General features: G+C 37.1%; 2 protein-coding genes across 11 annotated transcripts in view; one reads left to right on the plus strand and one right to left on the minus strand.

Moving 5' to 3' along the window:
- Positions 1-1,314, minus strand: part of MIGA1 (mitoguardin 1) — a 34,686-nt gene extending 33,372 nt beyond the window's left edge. For 2 of the 5 annotated variants that reach the window (XM_085231611.1, XM_085231610.1), the window contains exons 1-2: positions 1,156-1,314; positions 258-428 (exon numbers count right to left, since the gene is read on the minus strand). In XM_085231611.1, the coding sequence (XP_085087737.1) occupies positions 258-356 (99 nt within the window). In that variant the 5' untranslated portion in view covers positions 357-428; positions 1,156-1,314. The other 3 variants (XM_085231607.1, XM_085231608.1, XM_085231609.1) reach the window with 3 other exon arrangements.
- A 91-nt stretch (positions 1,315-1,405) lies between these two features.
- The window catches only part of USP33 (ubiquitin specific peptidase 33), a 35,645-nt gene continuing 13,768 nt past the window's right edge, over positions 1,406-23,282 (plus strand). Inside the window, exons 1-16 of one of the 6 annotated variants that reach the window (XM_085231561.1) lie at positions 1,406-1,603; positions 5,148-5,200; positions 5,727-5,839; positions 6,868-6,921; positions 7,591-7,638; positions 8,579-8,641; positions 11,272-11,421; positions 12,565-12,664; positions 14,678-14,747; positions 16,497-16,610; positions 17,286-17,364; positions 19,337-19,757; positions 20,163-20,303; positions 21,080-21,192; positions 22,425-22,597; positions 22,708-22,802. In XM_085231561.1, coding sequence (XP_085087687.1) covers positions 5,759-5,839; positions 6,868-6,921; positions 7,591-7,638; positions 8,579-8,641; positions 11,272-11,421; positions 12,565-12,664; positions 14,678-14,747; positions 16,497-16,610; positions 17,286-17,364; positions 19,337-19,757; positions 20,163-20,303; positions 21,080-21,192; positions 22,425-22,597; positions 22,708-22,802 — 1,702 coding nt within the window. In that variant the 5' untranslated portion in view covers positions 1,406-1,603; positions 5,148-5,200; positions 5,727-5,758. The other 5 variants (XM_085231562.1, XM_085231564.1, XM_085231563.1 and 2 more) reach the window with 5 other exon arrangements.

Raw genomic sequence — 23,282 nt, forward strand, 5'->3', positions numbered from 1 at the left:
AAATTCTACAGAAAGGATAGTCCAGGTTTTTTTGACTATACAAATGAAGACAAACAAACATTAAGCAGAAAAAGCCATCTGCTTAGTCTGATATATGATGATACACCATCAGCAGGAAAAGATAAGTTATGCTAGCTACTAAGACCAAGACGCTCCTCACAAATTTAGCTCATATTAAGATCAGAAGAGAGAGTACAATACTATTAAACTTTAAAAATGTATCACAAGTTACAATACTCAGATAACGTCTGCATTACCTGTGTGAGAGAGTGATACCAAGACACAGGAAGGTGAAACGCCCGGAGAGCCACTGTCTTCAGAGAAAAGCGTGCCTCGGTAACAGCCTCCTCTGACATGGCTCCTTCTCTCCCATAACCTCAGTAAGTGGAATTACATCAAAAACATCAGTCACAGATGTCCTATGAATACTGTCAAACAAAGGATGAAGAATTATGCAATGCAAGCCCAGGACAACTTTCTTCTACAGGCCCGCTGCCCTCAGATAACAGGTATCTGACTTGTCTGAGCGATGCTCATGCAGAGGGATTTGTGCTTAATGAAAAAAGTGCATTGCTGGCTCGGTTCCAGCCCATTGTAACTGTTCTCTGCAAAGGACTGTTGTCTAAGGAAGGACCTACAGAGGGCCGTCTGCTTTATTACCCGAAAGCTCACTGCTTATATCCTCCAAATTATATACAGGACAGCTCTATGATGGCTACTGTCAGCAGACCATATGCACCGGCTCAAAGTGTTCAGGGGCAGACAGGAAGGTTCTCACTGAGAGATTCAGCGTGTCTACAGACTCGATAAGGAATAAATACCACAGCCTGACGTAACCTCACTCTGTGAGATGAACACCACCCTCCCCCGACGCTGAACACAGCGCAAACCTCCAACCGCACCTCAGAGCAAGATGACAGCAAGGGCCAAGCCACGCGCGCAGAAGCGGGAACCGCGCCCGAGACATCCCCACAGGGCAGCTCTCTGCCCAGACAGGCAGCCCGCGAGCTCCGGGCGGGGACGCCGAGCCGTGCGGCGCTTCGCCGGCCCAAGCGGGTGGCACCCGGCTCCCGCGCTCCTCGGCACCCACCCCGAATCCCGGCTACGAGCCGAGTCCCGCCGCGCGGCGGCGCTGCGGGTGCCGCCCTCGGTTACCTGTAGCAGCAGCCACAAACCCCCCGGGCAGCTCCCTCCCCGCTCCCACCGCTGCTAGGAGACGGAGCGGATCCGCTTCCGGGCCGGCGCGGAGCGGCCGAGGTTGGTCCGGAGGCTGCTTCTACCACGTGAGGCCAACCCGCAGGCGGCCATCTTTTTGCAGGGCAGCCTTCCCCTGCAGGCGGCCGGGCAGGGCGGGGCGAGAGCCTGCAGCCGCCATCTTTGTGCGGGGCGCGCCCGGAGCGGCCGCATCCGGTGTGTGCCCATCTGCCTGCGCGAGGGGGCGCCGTGCCCGCGGCCCGGCTGCGGCGCCGTTTGCGGTCACCTCTTCGCCGCGGCCTGCGGGGTGGCGGAGCGCCGCGTCCCCGGGATCCGAGGCACGTCCTCCGCGGGGGTGGGGTGGCCGCGGTCCGGCCCGGCTCGGCTGTAGGCTCGGTGCGCTCTCACGGTAAGAGGAGGAACGGGGGCGGTTTCGGCGCCCTGAGGGGATAGGAGGCGGGCGGGCGGTGGCTGCGTCCGGACTCGGAGTGCGAGGCAGCTCGGCCCCAGCCGTCGCTGCGCCCGTGCGCCCAGCAGGCCGGGCCGGGCCTGGCCTTCCTGGCGGGCTCGGTGCACTGAGGGGTGTGTACCGGGTGGTGTGGGAAAGAAGGGAATGGGCAGGCTGAGGGGTTTAGAAGGCAACGTAACGTAAGTATTGTGTAACCTCATAAGCGGGTTAACTCTCGGTTCGAGCTTTTTTTAATGCCCTTTCGGCGATTTAGCCCTCCGGTATTCAGTTCATCGGTTATGACTTATCATTTTTAGTGTAACTCTTGCACTCTGTCATTTGTCCGCCTGCTTTCAAGCGTAATTCTAAAGATAAGCTTCCCAAGGAAAAACTGACTTTTTTTACTGTCGTAGGTGGAATTGGGGAATCATGTTAATCAGATTTCTAAGAACCATGTTATAAAGGAGAATGATGTTTATCTATCTATCTATCCATCTATCTGTTCCGGTTCTTAATTAAATTGTAGGCCATAACTGTGTGTGAGATAGTGCAGGTGTGTAAGCGTAGGCACACATTTTTCTTTCTTACATTTCAGATGTAGTATTGGCCATGTATTACAAAATTTTTTTTCTCCGTAAAAGCAGTGATGCACTGGCACAGCTGCCCAGGGAGGTGATGGAGTCACCATCCCTAGTGGTGTTCCAGATCCGTGGGGATATGGCCCTGAGGGTCACAGTTTAATGGACAGCATTGGTGGTAGATTACAGTCTGACATAATGATCTTAGAGGTCTTTTCCAGCCTTAATGATTTTATGAAACAATACAAGGGAAAACATCTAATGAAACTGACTCAGTAACATTGTGTCTTGCTTGGTGAGTAGCTCTTGTTGCCTGGATCCAGGCACCAGGTATCAAAACTATGGACTGGGTAGCAGAGTAGAAAGGAATAGGATGTGAAACTAAGGAGTGGTCTTTACTCCTTTTGATTACATTTGTTTTATTACCAAACTTTTTCAAGTTTAATTAAAAAAAAAAAATTTTTTTTTTGTTTTGCATACATTGTTGTTGTGAAGTCATAGGTTGTCACAGAGTTCTTTAGAATGTTGGTTAAAAAATGTACATCTTAAACATCTGAATGCTTACATCTGCGGCATAGGACGTGTGCAGTTTGCAGTGAATGTTGGTGTTGCGTTTTTCTTCTTAGGGTGAAGAATATTTGTGCAGTAATTAATTACTGCAAGCTACAGAGCTCTTTACTATTTAAGTAATTAAACACCCAGATACGGAATCACACCCCTGCACCACTCTTTCTTGGTTATTGATATTGAAAGAGAAAATAAACACAACTGTTCAGATATGTCAGTAGTGAAATAACCTCAAGTGTAGATGGAGAACCCTGAGTTTAGTGCTAACTGGCTAAATACAGTGTTATTCAGAGCTGTATGGTCAAAGTAATTAAAGCCTTTAATGAGGACACAGTTACTGCTTGAAGCAGCTGTTGTCTTCAGAATAATCCTTTTGTTTTTAGTCTTCCAGCAGCATTCCACAATTGAGTTCTGTTTTTGTTTTGTGTACAAAACTTAAAATTTATTTGACTGGGATTTATGTAAGATTAGCTTTTTATAATTATCTTTCAATTTCTCAAATTAGTTCATTTAGACGTGTTCGCAGGGCAAGTATTCAGATGTGTGGGCACAGCCCTGTAAAATGATCTGATTAAAGGGCTCTGGGGACATCAGCTGAATGAAAATGTTTGTTTATTTCAACTTCTGTTGAAATGTTAACTACCAGGATTAGATGAATGGAAACATTGATTTTTAGATTTAATTAAAAAATTAAAAACAAACAGAAACAACTATTTAAAATCTACTATGCTTTTTAAGAAATACTTTGGTAAGCTTTCAAGGTTACTTGAACTCTTAGTGTTTAATGTTTTTTTCTGTGTGTGCATACAGGCCTTCTCTGGTAGGCACCACAGAAGTCTTGTAATGCCATGGAATTCTGCTGAATAATTAATAGCTTGTTGGTAATGATGCTTTAAAATATTGTTCACGCTTTTGTGATGGCTTACGTGAGTTTGTTGGTTTTCTTGTTGTTGTTTCTCTGTGTTGGTTTTGCAGTTCCAATGGTGAGCAATAGCTATTAAATAGATATCTGGCAGGATGAGTTGAAGTTCATCCTTTATTCATGCTTGGAACATTTCATTCAGAAACGCACTTTTGTAAAGTAATTAAGCCTAAGGTTTTAGTAAGGCATTATACCAAGCCTTAAATCGGCTTTAATTCACCGTGACGACTTTTAAGATAAGGTTTTATTTGAAACTCACTCATCCATTTTTAACATTTGTGTAGACATTGCAAAGTATATGAGACAAAACGTGCGTAAATCCTTCTGTTTCCTTTCTGGAAAGGAACTTTACAGTTCAAACAAGAATTTCCAGTATGACAAAGTCGATGAGTTTTTGCCTGAAAAACTGTTGTTTTTGTATTTGAAGTCTTTCAGCAATACTGCAAATAGACACAGGCTGAGAAAATATTTTTCTCTCTGCAACTTATATTCAAGAATAATGCTCTTTAAAGGTTCTTTCATTGATCAGGGAAGAGAATTTAGACGTACTTTGGTCAAAAATCCCTAATTATTTACTGTTGTATTTCTAACCTCGTGGTCTTAGGTCTTTTATCGTAAAGCTGTTGACATGCAAAAAGATTGAAAGATACATGTGCACGCTTGAATATGTGTGTGCATGTCATATATATATATAAATATTTCAATTAAAATATTTTATACATTAATATATATGGTGCATATATATATGTATATATATATATGGATAAGGCATATGAAGATTTGTCTCATGTTATTTTTATAGGTATAATATATAATTGCAGTATATAAAGCATTTATATAGTATGGTAAGAACACATTAAAAAAATGTGTTCAGTAATAGGAGAAAGCTGAAATGACAAATGTGTTATTACAGGACAGTAGAAATGAAGACCAAATCAAAGAGAAAAAGCTGGAAGTTTACTAGGAAGTGTGTATGAGATGCTTACCAGACAAAGTTTTGTTCCCAATCTCTGCTGCCATAGCCTTGGATTACTCAGTACTGTAAGCAGTGGTTGGTCACGCAGGTGAAGAAACAGGTCTAGAGCTGCCAAAGCAAACAAGAGAAGTGGAAAGACAGTGCCAAAGGTTGCGAACAGTTAGAAGAAAGTGCATTGCTGAATTAGGTTGGAAGTTTACTTGCGTGCCTTGGTGAAGGAAAGCGAGGTTGAATGGATAATTGGGCAATGAACGTTTAAGGCTTCTTGGGCTTCAGAGATGAGGGTATCGATAGCAATTGTTTAAGCGGCAAAACTGGAGCAAGAGTCAACTGAGCACTTATGTGAACATAACATAGCCAAGTTCAGTTTTTTTAAATTGAAATAATGTGAATGTATATGAATGAATGAAAAGTGAATGTAGTTAGCATTTCTTATTTCTGATGTTTCTGTGTCTGCATCAGGGCTGTTGGAAGAACTCAAGCAAGAGAGGTTTGCTGGGCATTCAGTACTACACGTGAGTTACGAGTTTCAACTTGCTTTTGATATGTCATGTGCCTGCTATCAAATATGTGTCTTTGTAAATAAATAAAAGCAAGATAAAGTTTTGTTCTGCCTTGAAAAGCAGGTCGTGTGGCTTTAGCACACTTCAGCAATATTGTTTAATAACACTTTCCAGAACATACAGTCCTTAGTAGGCTTGAAAGCTGTCACTTTCTTTTTTTGCCTTTTGAGTGCCATGCTAGAAGCCAGAAAGATGAGTAGTTCAGTCAGGTGGCTTTGCTCCACTCATTTAGGTTTATGCCCTAAAACTCAGAAAATAGAGGATTGCATTTTTTTTTTTTTTTTAGAACTCAGCTGTATTTAATTTGGACTGTTGGTTCCCTTACTTTTAATACGTTCTTTATTTTAACATTTTTACAAGGCACATTCTTGTAAAGATTGTGTATTGGATTTCTACTATTGCTGCATTCTGTAAGGAATTGGGTTTTACTCATTCTCACTCCTGTTGAAATGTGCCTTCTTGGTCTTGGGAATCCCAGCTTCTGGATCTCGGAAACTGAAGCATCTGAAAATGGCATCACTCAGCAGCAATTGCCCACACCTGGAATCGGTTGGCGAGATAACAAAAGAGGAATTGATACAGAAGTCTCATGTGAGTTGTAGCACATTCCTTCCTTCCTATCTCAGTTAAGTGAATTTAGTTGCACAGCTCATCATGTATTGCTGGGCATAAAAAGGAAAAAAAAAAAGTGCTAAACATGGAGTAAAATCTTTTTGTGCTGCTGTAATAAGGTTTAAACTAAATATGGTACAAATAATGGACTTCAAAGGTGAAAGTCTTTTTTCCATACTTAATATTTAAGAGTATATTTCCCATCAGTGTTTTTGAAAGCAAGTGATGTTTTAATGGAAATATCACTTAAAAGAGATAAGCAGAACTTCTTCAGATGCTGCTGTTGTGACAACTGGTTACTTAGAATGTGGAAGTGTAACTATAGACTAGGTAGTATAACTGATGTTTCAAGTGGAAACTGTAACGGACAAATGATTTTTGTTGGATCACAGTTTATTTCCTGATAGAGGAGCCACAGATTGAAAACCTGTCTGAACTCTTGGTTTCTTGCTAGTATTAATAAAGAGAACAAAAGATTTTGTAACTCGTTTTAATAACTGGGAAATGATGAAAAGTCAACCCTTTTCAGTCCACGGTATTTCTTTGTAGAAGTGGAGCAGTTTGCTGCTGAGAGGAATAGCTTTTCTCCAGCGTCATATCTTCTTTGTAAACCTTTGCAACGGAGTGTTGAATGTATGGAAATGAGAATGTGCAAGTGTTACAAGTTCCATTTTCATTCTTCTTGATGTTAAATTGATAAGCAAGACTGATTTTGATGATAAGGTAACATGAAATATATTTATGCTTTATTTAGAGGAACATTTCTTCAGATGAAATCTCAGAGCTCTAAGATTTCACTAGAGATATATGAAGCTTAAAATTGGCTTAAGAGAAACAAGAATTGAGCTAGTATCAGCACTTTTTTTTTTTTCTATATTAAAGATTAGTTGATGTTTGAAATTCAGTTGATAGTTGGTCTTACAGTATTTTCCTCTTAGTTTGTCTTGAGGTTGTGGTTTACTGATGACAGTAACTAAAAATCAATCTTTGCTTGTTTAACTGAACAGGGCACTTGTCAGGACTGTAAAGTTAGAGGACCCAACCTTTGGGCATGCTTGGAGGTAAGTGGCTCAATTTTAATTTTTTTCTGCATGGCTACAGATAGAAGTTGACAGTGTTTTTTGTTGATGGAAGGAACAACTACACTGAAGTTCTTTTTCTTGCAACTTACTGTGTTTGAAATGAGACTTCTTTAAAAGAAGCCAGCATGTTAAGATTTCTTCCTGTTTTATAGCTTAAAAAAAAAGTAAATCTTTCCATCATGTCTGTAGATAATAAGATAATATATTGTTCCTGAATAAATTAAGCTACTTTTTCTAACCTTCTCTTACAATTTTTAGTAACAGCATCTAGCAGTAAAAACAAAACAGATGCTCTGAATATTGATTCTTAAAATTAGTAGTATTCTCCCCCTTTTTTAAACATATAGAAACATCCTTCAAACTTATCTGAATTTTGTACTGTATTTACACTATATATAGTTCTATCTAAAACATATTGTTACCTTATTCTTTCTGTCTGCAAAAATAAAAAAAAAATTGTATATTTAAATAAAAGAGATAGGAAGGAAAAACAGCCACCCTTAATGTCTTTTGATTTGAAGTTTAATTACATATAAAAATCCTCTTGGTGATAGCAAGACAAGTAGGAAGAGGTGTTAAGGGATGCATGAACCTGGCAGGAGGGGAAATGCTGTGAAGCTTAAAGCTTGTTTTTTATTTCTCACTTAGAACTCTTGGACTCTTATTGAAAACCTTAATTTCATACCAACAGTTCCAGTTGAGTTTTCTGATTACAGTAGTACATTTAAAGTTTCATGCTGTGATACATCTCCTCTTGGATGAATTAACATCTTGTCCTTCACCTTTTGTGCATAGAAAAACAGCGAGCACATGGTGAGATCCCAGCATGTTAACTATCTGTAACCTAACCAACACCTGTGATTATTTAATGTAGAAATTTACTGTCCAGCTGCAATTTGATTGCATAAATTAACATGCTTAGAGTACTATACAGATAACATGCTGTACCCTCTTCAGAATTGTCTTGACTCATGCAAATGAGGAATTAATGAAAACTGCTTGAAGATTGACAACTGCGAGATTTCATATTCAACTCAGCCAAATATGTTTTGCAATTAACAAAATTAAACTCAACAGTTGAATTTAACAACTGCTTTGGATCTTTTTTAATTAAAATGCAGTGAGCACCTAGCCATACAGTGCCAGAAAACTCTAAATAAAGATAAAGAATCAGTGAATAGTGGGAAAATTCTATGACAAATAGGCCTTGTTTATAAGGGCATAAAGGCATTTTTATATAAATATGTCATACTTCTAGTTTGTAGTACATCAGTGTTTTTGACACTGAGCTCACTTAATATTTCTGTCACAGTCTCTATCAAATAATGAATTGTAAAAAGATATTTTGACTTTAATTTGAACTAAAATATCAAAATGGCAAAAAATAAAATTCCAGAAATACTAACGGTTTAATGCTCTCCACCAGTGTAAGGAGTTGAGTTAAATCTTGCAGCATTCTTACTTAGCTTCAGGTAATATTTATTTTAACACTTACTGCGCATGTCTCTTGGTTTCTGTAGGAACCTGCAAGTTTGAAATATTAGTGCATTTAAAATGGACTGGCAGTGTGCTCCTACTCTGTAAACCTATTTGACGCCACTTTTTAATTCTGTGTACTTCATATCTCATTCAACAGAACAGATGCACGTATGTTGGCTGTGGTGAATCCCATGTCGATCACAGTACCACCCATTCCCAGGTAAGTGCATTTGCCAGTAACACAGTAGCTTGAAACAGTGAAGAAGAATCACAGAACTTTCTTACCCTGTTTAATGAAGTCAATAATATATGTTGGCATAACACTTTATTTTTGTTTTTTCACTGATAGGATCATGTTTTACTAGCTTAGGGATGTTTGAATAAGATCTCTGTGCAGCTGCACAATTATTTATGCAATTCTGAACCTGAGCTCCTATAAAGACTTTGGTGAATATTAAAAGGAACAGTAAACACAAAAAAACAACCCACCCACATAAACAGTGATAATTTTCAAGATCTGTAGACAAAAGTCTTCTTGAGTACTTCAAGTTTTATGCTGTGCCTTCATGGGATTATGGTTGCCTAATGAATGAGAGGAGGGAAGTTGTATTAACGAAGATAGAGTAAAACAGATGTTAAAAACAGTGATTCTTAATTCATGAAACTGGTGCTTTGTTTCTGTGTTATTGTCCCTGTTATAGTGGCTTCAGATAAAAACCCTGTAAATCAAGCTGAGCACGTCCTCTCCTGCTAGATTTTGATTTTAGATTCAGGTTGGTAGGAGCAGTGGTGTGTGTGCTGTGTGTTTGCCAGCATGCTGAGTTCTGGCTGGGCTGACCAGCTTGAGCGCATCTGTTTGGATCTTACGCTTGTGGTTTCTTCAGTGCACATACATGTGTGACTGGAGACTTTGCCAAAATGAAGCAAATAAGCTACATCACTTTTTCTCAACAAATAAGAGAAGGATTTGGGGATCCTGATAGAAGAAAAGCTGGATGTGAGCCAGCAGTGTGCTCCAGCCAGCTGTACCGTGGGCTGCATCAACAAAGGGGTGGCCAGAAGAATGAGAGGTGTTTGTCCCCCTGTGCTCTGCCCTTGTGAGGCCCCATCTGGAGTACTGTGTCTGGGCCTCGGGCCCCCAGTGCAGGAAGGATATGGAACTGTTGGAGAGGAACCACAGGAGAGCCGTGGATCCACTCTCTTGTGAAGGAAGATTGAATGTGTTTGACTTGTTTAGCTTGGAGAAGGCTCCAGGGAGACCTGATTGCAGCCTTCCAGTACTTGAAGGGAGCTTACAAGTTGGACCAACTCTTTACATGGTTAGACTGATAGGACAAGGGAGAATAGCTTTAAACTAAAAGAGGGGAGATTTAGGTTAGATACTTAGAGGGTGATAAGATGCTGAAACAGTTTGCCTAGAAAAGTTGTGGATGCCCCATTTCTGGAGGCATCCAAGACCAGGTTGGATGGGATCCTGGGCAGCCTGATCTAGTGGTTGGCAACCTTGCTATGGCAGGGAGGCTGGAAGTAGATGACCTTTTAGGGCCCCTCCAACCTAAGCCATTCTATGAATATGCTGAGGTTATTTTATTAACATATCCTACTCACTGGCTTTCTGATTAAATGAAATTCTTGTCACCAATTTACAATTCATCTGTCTCAGAAAATAAATTGGTGACTGCACACTGTAAAACTTTTGGTTTTTAATAATACTGAGGAAGAAAACAAGCAACCAAAAAAATTCCCTAACTCTACAACTGATGAATATTAATGAACAAATAGCATGCTTGCTTCTAAATGTTTTGATTGCATTTTACTCCCGCTTCTGACTTTTTTTTCTGTTGCAGAGTCTACTGCATGTCTATAGACATCAGTATTGGATTAATATAAATCTACATACAAGTGTACTTCTTTAACAAGCTTTTTAAGCTGAATCATAGTTCTAGAGCCTTTATATAAAGTCTTACAAAGAAGTCACTTATTGTGCAATTGGAAGGCTACTTAAGGAAACTATAGTCCACATTTAATATTAAAAAACATCATTATTTTACAAGACCATATTAAGAAAAGGGAACTTGGAAGTCAGGCATCCTTGCAGCTGTGGTATTATTTTCCTAATTGGTAGAAAATCTCTCATCTATAAAGCTAGTCAGTGCTGCCATATACACTGAAGGGTGGTGAAAATCTTTGGAGTTTAAGAGCAGTTGTTCTGATCTTACAGTAAGAAAAGAAGTTCACAAAAGAAAGGTGATAGTTATAACTATATCACTATATAGTGAAAATATTCTCCATCAAAATTTTTTGTGTCTATAATGTGGAGCTGTCATATGAAGAAGTAATTGAGTGTAGAATTAGTGTTTTTTTCTAAGAGCAGCTCTTACTGTAAATGGAGCAAAAATCTTGTATTATTCTTCTAATTGTTTGTTAAGTAACCAGTGGCCTGAATTTTATACAGCAAATCAGTAGAATAAAACATCATTCTTAGTATGTGGGAGAAGGAGACTGCTATTATGACCAATAGCAGACATACTTCAAGAATGAGTTTATTGCAAAATGTAATTCTTCTGACTACAATCAGTTTTCTTGCTTTTATAATTACACAGAAGCATATCACACGTGTATGATAGTGGCTAGGAGACTGATCATATGTTGTTTCTACCTTGAGTGGCTTATGCTAATAATGTATTGCCGCATGTTCTAAAATTGTACTAACCAAGTTGCTATAAAAATTAAGTATCTTAACATGCACATTTATTTCGTTATCGAAAGATCCAGTATTTTAATATTTCTGTTATTTAATTATGCTAAATCTGTGAATCATATTCTTGTTTTTTTTTTTGCTTGTTTTAGGAGACAAAACACTGTCTAACTGTCAACCTTACTACGCTCCGTGTTTGGTGTTATGCCTGTAGTAAGGAAGTGTTCCTGGATAGAAAATTAGGATGTCATTCTCCATTGCCGAATGCAAGACTGACTCAAACACTAGAAAATAGTGTGCAGGTATTTTTTTAACCCAGTGAAATGGACAGCTGTAGCTTTGCAGTAAACTTTGTGACTTCGCTTGTGAAACTGACTTTTCTGAATTCTTGTGACTATGCTTTCTGCTCATTTCTCTCCGTTCTTACAAAATTTTTCTGAAGAGACAGTGCCAACCTTGTATGTTCAGACTCTGTAATCTGTGCTTCCTAAGAACGCTGTTTTCATCTTATAGCCTAATTGTTTATTAGTCAGTAAAAAACTCTTAAGGTACAGAAAAAGTACTGGGTTAAATTTAAGGGTACAATTCTTTCATCTCTTTTAAATGTATAGTTGTTCAGCATATATCTGGAAAATGGGTGTTATTTCTTTATTGTGTTTAATGTACTTACATAAAACTGATGAGTAGCTTGGTTAATACTGATAAAAGTGCTGTATTTCTAAAAATATCTTGTTTGGGGAATAGAGTATCGGGAAAGATGATATGTAAGTTGTGTGCAGTGTTTTACTATTGAAGATGGAAGTGGGACAGAAAGACGAGCCAGCATCTCAATTGGTGTTGTATCGTTGGAATTTTTTGTAACATCTGTTAACTAGAATTTCTAGTGACTTGATATAAAGCAAAGTCTAGACTTCTGAACTTCTGCACTGTGACACTTAACCTGGTTTAGTCTGCCAAAGAAATAGGCATGGTGTACAGAGAAATCAGCAGGACTTTGTCTATCTCACACTTTATGTAGAATTTTTATGTGCTCACAAAAAGAGCCTGTCAGGCAGTAATTGTTTGCCTAATAATCTATTTCTGCGTTTGTATATTTTTGTTTCTTACAGTTTGTCTTTCTTAAATGCAGTGAGCCATCTGGTGGCATATCAGAACCACAAACTGTGGCCTTGATGTGATAACTAATGTCAAGGAAAGAAAACACTACAGCTTGCTTTGTTTCAATTCTTCAGCTATTGTCATAAAATCATGCAATACTGTAGCTACTAATATGAAAATAAAGATGTATTATTTCATGGTAAAATCTATTAATTTTGAAATCCTGGTATGCTCACTTCATGGACAGTAAAATGTTGAAATTCATTCAAGTCGTTTTAGTTACTAATTGGCAAAGTTAACAGGGAAGGATAAATACAAATACACTTTTTTCCTTTTCTCCTTATAAGGATTTTAAAATACCCAGTGTTCCCACACTGAAGATTCCATTATCAGCAGTATTTGATGACCTTGATATAGAAGTGGAAGAAGATGAGTTAAAGACTAGAGGTAAAGAAAGTAAAATCCAACACTTTATTCATCTTTATTGCATGTGTCCATCTCCAAGTCTGTTCTCCAGTTATGTATTAGTTCTGTTCTAACTGGAATTGTTTCTTTACATTGAACTGGTATCACAAAGGATACGCGTATTTGTTAGAAAGTATTTCTAATTGTCATTTTCTTAGTAATACCTGACCAGTAGACTTTTAAGGTGTCACTTTTGAGAATCTAATGCATGTGTTAAGGGAGTTTGTTTTCCTTCAGTGATGGTAAGAGTTATTCTGGTATATGGATCTTATTTCTCTTTTACTCATCTGCTATTGGTGTTCTCTCAGGCAAGTCTGCTGGCATTGACCGAAAAGCCTACTTTGCCCCTTCTGTTGTCTGGCACAGTCTTTATGGATATATCTCCACCCCACTAATTTGCCATCTGCCCTAAACTCATTAAACCACGTGTTTTATTCCTAGTTATTTTTTTTTTCCTGCCGATGTGTATATATGAGGTTTTTTTTATTATCCTATGAGTATTTCTGGGAATGTAAATTGTATGGAAGTAATGTACGAATAGAATTGTGCTGTACTTCCCAGTAACACTGATGTGGTTATGTCCATACACCTCAAATTTGAAGAAAAAAACTAAAAATACTTTCTGTATGTTTTTGATGAAATAAGCATTGAAATATTTCATCATGAGGAAAGAAATCTCTTCAAAAACTTCACTTCCAACATTGCAGGTTGGAAAACTTTGTTAGATTGTTGTCTTATTTCTTTCAAATAGCTGCAGATATTTCAACAGTCACAGTTCAGAATTATTACTACTTTCATGTTTAAGAATGACTGTCCTTTCTGTAGTGAGTCTTGGAAGGGACTAAGAGTATGCACAGATGTGGGACACAGGACTGTATTTCTACCCACACGGACAGAAACCTTTTACAGCTTAGTGAAAAAATCCCTTTAATTAAAAAAAAAAAAGTTTATTTTTCAGTTAAATTTTCTAATATACGTAAATCCATTTTAGGTTTCCTTTTCTGATATGGACCAGATAAGGGTTAGCCTTATACTTAAAGGATTCTGTTAGAATCAGTGATGTTGATTGATAAATGTAACTTTATCTGTCTTACTGATTCTGTGCTGGTGTTATTATTTTCCCACACAACAGCAAATTTATTTTGAGGTGAATCAGTTTATTAATTTAATGCTTCAGTAGCTCTGAATAGCTTGTGGTTCAGATGAATTTTTCCCTGAATTGAGATTGTATGATAATTATGACTTCTTTGAATAGCCTCTCCTCAAATTAGAGACCATTTTTGCTTGCCTCTGCAATCACTGAAAGAATATGTTAGTTGTAGCTTTTATGTGTGTGGGAAAACTATATGTGGATATCAGTCAAGAAAGTAAACAAACTGGGCTTGAAAATAAATTCTTTGTGGTAATCTTAATTGAGCAGTCTGTGTATAACAATAAGGGTATGTAATTGGCAGAGGAAAAGACTGGTTCTAATTTAATTATGGCTCTGGTAATGAGTAGTCACATGGCGAGTACATTTTGAGTGTTTACTATCATATTTAAATGTTAACATGAACTTGACAAAAAAGTTAAATCTTCATTTTGATTATTTTGGTAGTATGAGTAACTGTTTTGAATGCAGCATAGAAACAATTTAACTGAATGTGTAAATCATTTAAATTCTACTAAAGTATAAATGCTTGACAACTGTATTTTAAAATAACACTCTGCAACTGTCATAAAACAGCAAGAATTAATATGAAACATGATCTGCTTTTCTGAAGTGTTTTATACCCAATACCAAAATGTTAATTACCTTATGTAGTAATCTCGACGCAAGACTTAGGAGTCCTGTGTTTCTTTTAGTTAAAACTCTGCATTATAATGGGCTTTTTAACTGTGACACTGTGACACAAGCATTTTAATTAGCACATATTTACTATGAGATGTTTTTCTTATTATGCCTTAGATTAGCAGACTTGCTGAATATCTTTTTTTTTTTTTTTTTTTTTTCAGGTCTAACAGGATTAAAAAATATTGGTAACACTTGTTACATGAATGCAGCTTTACAGGCTCTTTCCAACTGGTAAGCAGAATGGTTGTAAATGAGATTTTCTATTTGCTTGTGCACATATTTTCTCAAGGTTGAAGTATTTTGATGGGTTAGACTATTGAAGAAGAAAACGTATTTGTTAATTCTCAATCTTGCGTACTACAAGCAGTTGTGTCACTGATAGAAAAATATATTGTGATATGTGAACTAGTCTGTTTTTTACTTGTTTGATTCTAATTCCTAACTGTCCTAAATAAAAGTGTGGTTCTAGAAATCAGAAGAAAAATTTGATGAAAGCTGTTCTTTTTTTCTTTTTTCCTATGGAAGAAATCATATGGAACACACATGAGTGAGCCCTAAATGAAAAAAGAAACGTTAAGATCAAAAGGTCCAAATTTTATCCTTACAAGGAATATATGTAACATTCTATTCTAAATCATATTAGAAATGGCTGGAATACAGTATTTTCTCCTTCCAAAGGGGTACCAGTTGACAACGGAAATCTACAAAAACTGAAAAGAGAAATTTTAACTCTGAAGTTTCTTGCACTAGGAATGGTTAGGCTAGCACAGTACTTAAGCTTGTATGGTATACTTTGTGTGCATCTGCGATTGGCTGCCAAGGTAGGTCACAAGGTTAAGTGGACCTTACTGAGAAACTCTATGAGGGAGAGGAGAACAAAGGGAAATCTCTCTAGGAGGTAAAGAGCAGACAAGGCATCTAATCATGAGGAAATTATTCTTTAAAAAAAAATAGCAAAGTTAACGTGTACACAGCAGTATCTGCTTTGTTGGCTAAAAATAGGTCCAATCTGTGTGAGAGACATCCAAAAGGAAGAGAAGTTAGAGTATGTGAGATAGTGACATAGCATGAATTAAAAAGGTAAATAGTTCTTTATATAGATGTTAAGGCCAAGTACAAGGTCCTGCACCTGGGTTGAGTTAATCCCAAACATGAATGCAGTCTGGGGAACTGGTGGGCAAAAAAAACCTGAATGTAAGCTGGTGATGTGTACTTGCAACCCAGAACTGTAGCTAGCAGGTCAAGGGAGATGATTCTCCCCCTCTATGCTGCTCTCCTGAGACTCCACCTGAAGTACTGCATTCAGCTCTGGGGCCCCCAGCTTGAGAAGGATGTAAAAATTTTTCAGTGGGTCCAGGGAGAGGCCATGAGGATGATAGAGAGCTGGAGCTCTTATCCTGTGGAGACAGGCTGGGAGAGTTGATTGTTCAGCCTAGAGAAGGGAAGGCTCTGGGGAGATCTTATAGCAGCCTTTGCATTACTTCAGGGATTCCTACAGCAAAGATTGGAGGAGACTCTTTATGAGGGGTAATAATGATAGGATAAGGGAATAGTTTTAAACTAAAAGAAGGGGAGCTTTAAGTCAGATTTTAGAAGGAAATGCTTTACGCAAAGGGTGGTGAGGCACTGGAAGAGGTCGCCCAGATAAGGAGGATGTTTGATCTAGATAATCTTTAAGGTCCTTTCCAGCCCAAGCTATTCTGTAATTACTGTTGTAGTGGTACATATGTATTTCTGTCATTGCTAGTAAATGTTGCCTTGTATTTGAATCCCTATGGCAAATTCTGGTGCTTCAATAAATGTCAGAATGCATTAGAAGGGCAGTGTTGCTGTACTTCTGAAGTTGTGCTGTTAAGAAATGATATTGAATTGTTCAATTACATAGTAATATTGCTCTTCTTTTAATAGTCTTATGAAATGTGGATTTACTCTTCTATTTCAATGTAACACTGAAAAAAAATTTTTATCTTTTTAAATCAGCCCACCTTTGACACATTTCTTTCTTGACTGTGGAGGCTTAGCCCGAACAGATAAAAAACCAGCAATTTGTAAAAGTTACCTCAAGCTGATGACAGAACTCTGGCACAAAAACAGGTATTACAACACTTTGATGATAAAATGGTTATAAATAAATTCTGGAGTCATAAAGGGTGGATTAATCTGTCCTACTCGTCTAACTTATTTTGTAGATATCACAGAATTACTCTCCTAAAGTAAGGAACTCTATCCTGCATGATTTTTACCATTCTTACAGGCAGTTATCAGTATCTACCAATGACAGGACAAAAATTGGTGTAATTTGCAGTAAGGGAGATATGACAAGAAATAAGCAATAAACTCTATAAAAAAGTGGCATTGAACTTTTAGTAATAGTTTACATCTGTTTATCATTACTCTGTCCTTAAATCTGTATCAAATATCAGTTGCTTCAAACTCCTTACGTGGTAATTTCTGTTATCTTCATCTAAGAAAATACAGGTATGCATAGAATGTTAAAGAAATAATTGTGCATAGTGTCAAGACTACATGTGATCCAACATCTGATTCTCTTACAAGAAATGTAGTATAAAAGGCCTGATACAGTCTTTGTCAATTTTCTTTTTGTATAGTTAATTTTGAACTAAATTTGTGTTAAGATTAGCATTATTGATGTTGTACATATCATAGTTCAGTTGCAGATTAAGTTATTATCCCACTAAGTTTGGAAAATTCTACCTGAATGCAGTCTTTAAAAAATGGTTATTTATGTAATTTAAACTTTTTTTTTAGGCCTGGTTCTGTTGTTCCAACTGGCTTATTTCAAGGAATTAAAAGTGTTAATCCAACTTTTCGAGGCTACTCTCAACAGGTAAAACTTTCTTATGTGTTTTATGTCACCAAGGCTGTAAATTTGTCTTTCAATTTTTAACTTAAAGCTTGAAATATCATACTTTTTATATCTATTTAAAGCAAATTCAAACTATACATTAATTCACCTACAAGTTATATTTTCTTAATTTGAATTTTCATTTAATAATTTAAAAAAATACAGTGTATTTTACAAGTAGTCTTGTGGGAACTGTAAGTTGGTAATCTATTAGATAGATTATAGACATGGATTGTTTTATAATAAAAGGCATTCTTCAGTTGATCCTTCAGATAGTATCTTGCTTCATTGATTCTGTTTGTAGTACTTTATTAAAAACATTTGGGCTGGAGGAGAGATTTAACCCCTGTCGTTAGAAAAGCTTACTAACATCTTCACCAGATTTCAGGAACCAGATATTACTCAAAGGAGATTTGCTGTCTCAATTATCATGTATTGGTGAGAGGATGAGAGGGTTAGAATGTGTTTTGATGTCCAAATGCTGTGTAGAGCTTTAAAGTAAATGTTTACAGAGTAATATCAGTGTTTTTTAATTTACATACTTTATTTTTTTTTTTAAGAGTTGCATGAGTTCCTGGAAAAGTAGAATATCAGTCTTGGTAAATGACATAAAGGAATCTATAGGGAAACTTAATTCTTGCAGCTTTGAATGCTGAGGAGAATCTTTTTATGTGGGTAGCAGCGCTTAAAGAGAGATTTCTAGGTTCTGCCTGGATTGCATTATAACATTACTTCAGTAAGTTTCATGGCAACAATTAAAGGCAGATCGGTCTAAGCTGACCAGCACTCTTCTACTGTTCATCCTCACACGTTGGGTAAACAGTGATTTTGCTAAAGGAAGAGTGGTTATCAGTTAATCTGCATTTAATGTTTTGATTCTTGTTTTCTTGGAAAAGGATTTCCAGCAAGTAAGCATTTATTTATTTATTTATTTATTTATTTATTTATTTATTTATTTATTTATTTATTTTTGGTAGTGGAAAAAAAATACCTAATGCTGTACTTTTTAAGAAAATAACAAAATTTGTTTTATACCAAAAATCAGTGAAAGAATGTTTTCTGGTCAGCAGCTGTGAGCTTAACAACTAATTGCTCTGATGGGTGGCAATGATGATTGTTATGAAAATGATTATTATGAAATAGAACAGGGAAAATGCAAGCAGCTGTTGTTGCCAGGAAAAAGAGGTTTTCTCTCGTGGTTACTTTTATTAGATATTCTCTACTGTCAGGAACCAAGCTATTGCACAGATTTTTGAGATTTAGTGGTTTTTAAAGTAGCATTTCCAAACATGGATTAGGCTTGTGGTAATGCTTGACAGCTCTTTGTGGAAACAATGATGGTTCTTGAGGAGTCCTGCCTAGGCTTGAGAAGAAAAACTAAGCTCTTACTGACAGTTTGATGAAATTGGAAAGATGTGCTAAGCAGATTGTAAAACTTTTAATAAAATGCTTCCTTGCCCAGTGAAAGCAAGGCACTAATTACTTGGCTGAAGGCACAGCATAAAAAAACTATCCTAAAACATTCCATTACTAGTAAAGCTGGAACCTGACCATACTGTTGGTAGTTACTTGAATTATATTAATTGTACATAGAAACTATGAAAGTATTACGGTTAAAAGTTGTTGAAATAAGTTTTCTTTTCAATTGGAGTGTTTTGGAGGCAATTTGTATGGCGAGAGTCCTTGTGATGTGCAAGAAATGAATATAGAAAGCAAATATGTGGTCTGGAGAGAGATTTATTTGAGATTTGTGAGATTTTTTTTTGAGATTTTTTTTTTATAATGAGATTTATTTTGAACACCAGAACTCCAAAGGAGTTTACCTTACTCTTTTAATTGTTTTTTTATGCCAGCAGTCCGTATTGTTCTCGTTAATCAGTATCCCTTCATGATTCAACATAAATATTTTCCAAATATAATGGAATAATATTGTAAAACTTGTTTAAAATCCTAGGATGCACAAGAATTTTTGCGTTGCCTAATGGATTTGCTTCATGAAGAACTTAAAGAACCCATTGTGGAAGTTGAAGATGCACAGGCTACAAGTGTTGAAGAGAGTATGGAAGTAGACAAGAGCCAGTCAGATGCAGGCCTTCAGCCGTGTGAATCCTGTGGTACCTGTGATAAAATAGAAAATGATGCTGTTTTCAAACCTGCCTTGGAGGATCCTGCAGAGACAACCATGTTAATTCAGGATGATGAGAACAACTCAATCATATCCAAAGACTGGCAGAAAGAAAAAATATCAAGCAACAAACTTAACAGGGCAAATTCAATGGAAGATTTGGAAAAGAACACAAACAGTACTTCAGAAGCAAATGAATTTTTAAATAATCAAGGAACTGTCAAAGTACAGATACACAGCAGATTCTCAGGTAATGCATTACTAATGTGTAATAGTCAAATTCTTAGCTGGAATACCTGCACAAGTGGAAAAGAGTTGGAGAATATGATAGAGAGACATAGGTCAAACAAGCTGGCTGGATTTGTTTGTAAGCAGTTCACTTTCTTAATTTATTTTTTTCAGTATACATATCCTGAATTCAATTTGAATTCCCCTAGAAAGCTAAAGATTTGTACTGGATAAGGCCTCAGATAACTCAGAGTAGAGGTTGTTGTTTTTTGTTTTGACTTCAAGATGTGAGAATTGAAATCGTTTCATTCCTAAATGTCTTATGTCCTGACAGTGTGGTTAAATAAATTACATACCTATTATGTGAGTTCATTCTGCAGTGACTTCTTTTGCTAGAATTGATTAATAGTGCAAATCTGAATTGCAGAATACATCAATGATGTCCACATGAATGATGTATCTGGAGCCCAAACCCTGTCATCAAATGAAGGGATGAACACACGCCTGTCAAGCAGTCCTCCAAAATCATGCACATCATGCTCTGCATCGACACCAATCCACAAAAAAGGTAAATGCCCTTTTTTCCCCTTCTTTCCTTGTATCAGTGAATTGCTGTATTTTGCAGTTTTCGTTTTGTTTTTTATATCTTTACAGCAGACTTCCAGATTTGGAAGATTTTACTCTGATTTCACATTACTGTGTAGCAATGCAGTATTACTCATAATGGTTGAAGTGTTTGATCAGAGGTCTGGAGATCTATGCAAAGAGGATGAGAGAGTTGGGGTTGTTGGGCCCTGTTGAAATCTTATAGTGGCGTTCAAGTAAAGGGGGGCTATGAGAAAGCTAGAGAGGGATCCTTATTGGGGATTGTAGTGGTATAGTGAGGATTAAAAGCTTTGAACTTTATTACTTATATGGAGATATGGAGATTTAGATATTGGTAGAAACTCTTTATGGTGAGGCACTGTCACAGGCTACCCAGAGGAGTTGCTGCCACATCCCTGGAAGTGTTCAAGGCAAGGTTTGGTGGAGCTTTGGGCAAACTGGTCTAGTGAGAGGTGTTCCTGCTTATGGCAGAGGCATTGAAGCTTGTGATCTTGACTTGCTTTCCAACACAAACCATTCAGTGATTCTAACTGCTTGAAGAACCTATGTGGATTGTCAGGTAGTAACAGTAATCTGATTGTGTCGTTTCTATGAAGCATTTAGTAAATAGAAATGGGGCCTTAGCCCATAATCTAATCCTAAATAGATGTTGCTTTTGATTATGTTCTTCAAAGTTGAAGGAAAGTAGAATCAGTGGTCTTGCATTAATTTCCTTATTTTATTTCTGTTCTTCTACAGTCTCAACTGTATCATCACCAAAGAGGAAGAAGTGCAAGAAGTACAGGAGTGTTATCTCTGATATATTTGATGGGACTATAGTAAGCTCGGTACAGTGCTTGACTTGTGATCGGGTGAGTAAGAAGGGGAGGGGGAATTTCTTTAATGTTTTTTGTTTTGTTCTCAATACACACAGCTATGATTTTACAGATGCAGTTGTTTTCTGCTAACTATTCTCTTGTGGCAGACATTCCTCAGAGGATAAGACTGTTCATGCTTGTTTACTCGAATGCTAATAGCTGCTACCATGAGGACCTTTTGTTTAGCTCTGTTTCATTGAACTGGAAACTTACTCAGAACGAAATAATAACATTCTGAGAATTGGTTTACAGCAAAGATGAAGGAAGAACTTAAACAGCTTTGTTTAGATATGATTTGTTCCCAATTAAGTTCTGAATATGCTAATAGTCATACTTGCTGTTGTGGTAACTTCACAAGCACATCATGATAAAAATAAAAAGCAGTAGTTCAGTCATGTTGCTTTAAATCTTACTGACAGATTGAGGCTGAAAAAATTTGTCTGTGGTAAAATCTAAGTAAAGACATTTACATGTAATATGGGTCACTAACTGCTTTCTGCAGTTGTCTTCTACTGCAAGATGTGTATTAGAACAGCTGATTTTCTTGCATTATTTGCTTATAAAATTATTTGGAATACCACAGATGATCACTTAATTATAAAAAAAAAAATAATCAATTACCTTAAGATGTATAGTGGCTCCTTTAGTTTCAAAGCAGTAGCACCAAATAGTGGATATCCAAATTTTTGCATTGAGGACAAGTTTCTCAGACACTGGAACAGGATCCCCAGGGCCGTGATGGCAGCACCAAGCAGCTGCTAGTGGTCAAGAAGCATTTGGGCAATACTCTCAGAAATACGATTTTTTAAATTTTTGGTGGTCCTGTGTGTAGCCACAAGTTGGATTCTGATCCTTGTGGTTCCGTTCCAGCTCAGGATATTTTATGAATGTTTTGTTTAAACCTCACTCTAATGCAGTTTCATGTCCTTAAGACTCCCCTTGTTTTAGAACTAATAATACTGAGACTCTGGGTTGAGCAAATTCAACAACAAAGTATTGTTTGTGTATAGCTGATGTTTTTACTCTGTGACCATATAATTGTTAAATACAGGATGCTATTTTTCTACCTTTTTTTAAAAAATGAATTCCTCCTTTAAGTGGTTAACTTGCCACCAAGAGTAATCTCCATCTATACAATGATTTAGTAACTGATAATCTTTATGGAATGTAATTGCTGTTTCTGTTAAATCTTAACTCTGTTTTATTCCATTTGTTTTTTCCTTTAGTTGTCTGTAACCTTGGAGACTTTTCAGGATCTGTCCTTGCCAATTCCAGGTAAGGAAGATCTTGCTAAACTCCATTCTGCAAGTCATCAGACATCTCTAGTCAAAACAGGGTCGTGTGGAGAAGCATATGCCCCCCAGGGCTGGATAGCTTTTTTTATGGAATATTTCAAAAGGTAAATTATTCTTACCTGTTTTATTTATTTATTTATTTTGAAATCCCTGTTTCTGCTCTTCCAGCAGAACATTTGTTGGTTTTCTTTCTTTTCTGTCAATGATGTTTCAGGTTTGTTGTCTCATGTGTTCCTAGCTGGTTTTGGGGTCCAGTTGTAACCTTACAAGATTGTCTTGCTGCCTTTTTCGCCAGAGATGAGCTGAAGGGTAAGAGGTTAATTACATGAACATGCTGCTTTTTTCTTCAGTCGTGATTTAAAATAAAAATATTAGTATATTCTTTGCTTTATCCAGTTAAGCAAAGACTACCTATTAAACTCTATTAAAGTCATGCCTTTCTCTGATGCAGTCAAGGTAAGCTTCTCAGTCATTGGAATGTTTAGGCAGGAGCTTCCCATGAAAGCTGCTTTAGAAATGAGAAGTGAATCTCAATTTGATATGATTAAGTGATAGCAACTGAAAGTTTATCAGTATTTCAAAAAACACTATGTTGTTGTTCTTATAACCTTACTTTGGTCTGGGCAAATTCTTTTCCTTTTAAACAGTATAGCATCATCTCTTCAGACAGCACATGCTGTGTTGCTTTATAGTTAAAAGCATAAAATGTAGAACCTTTCTATTTAATTGATGTGTCAACACTCTTACAGCAGTAAAGACAAATTCTCTTGAAGCTTTTATGTGTCCGAT

Source organism: Meleagris gallopavo, chromosome 10, assembly GCF_905368555.1.
Source record: "Meleagris gallopavo chromosome 10, MGAL_WU_HG_1.1, whole genome shotgun sequence".
Taxonomy (NCBI): Eukaryota; Metazoa; Chordata; class Aves; order Galliformes; family Phasianidae; genus Meleagris; species Meleagris gallopavo.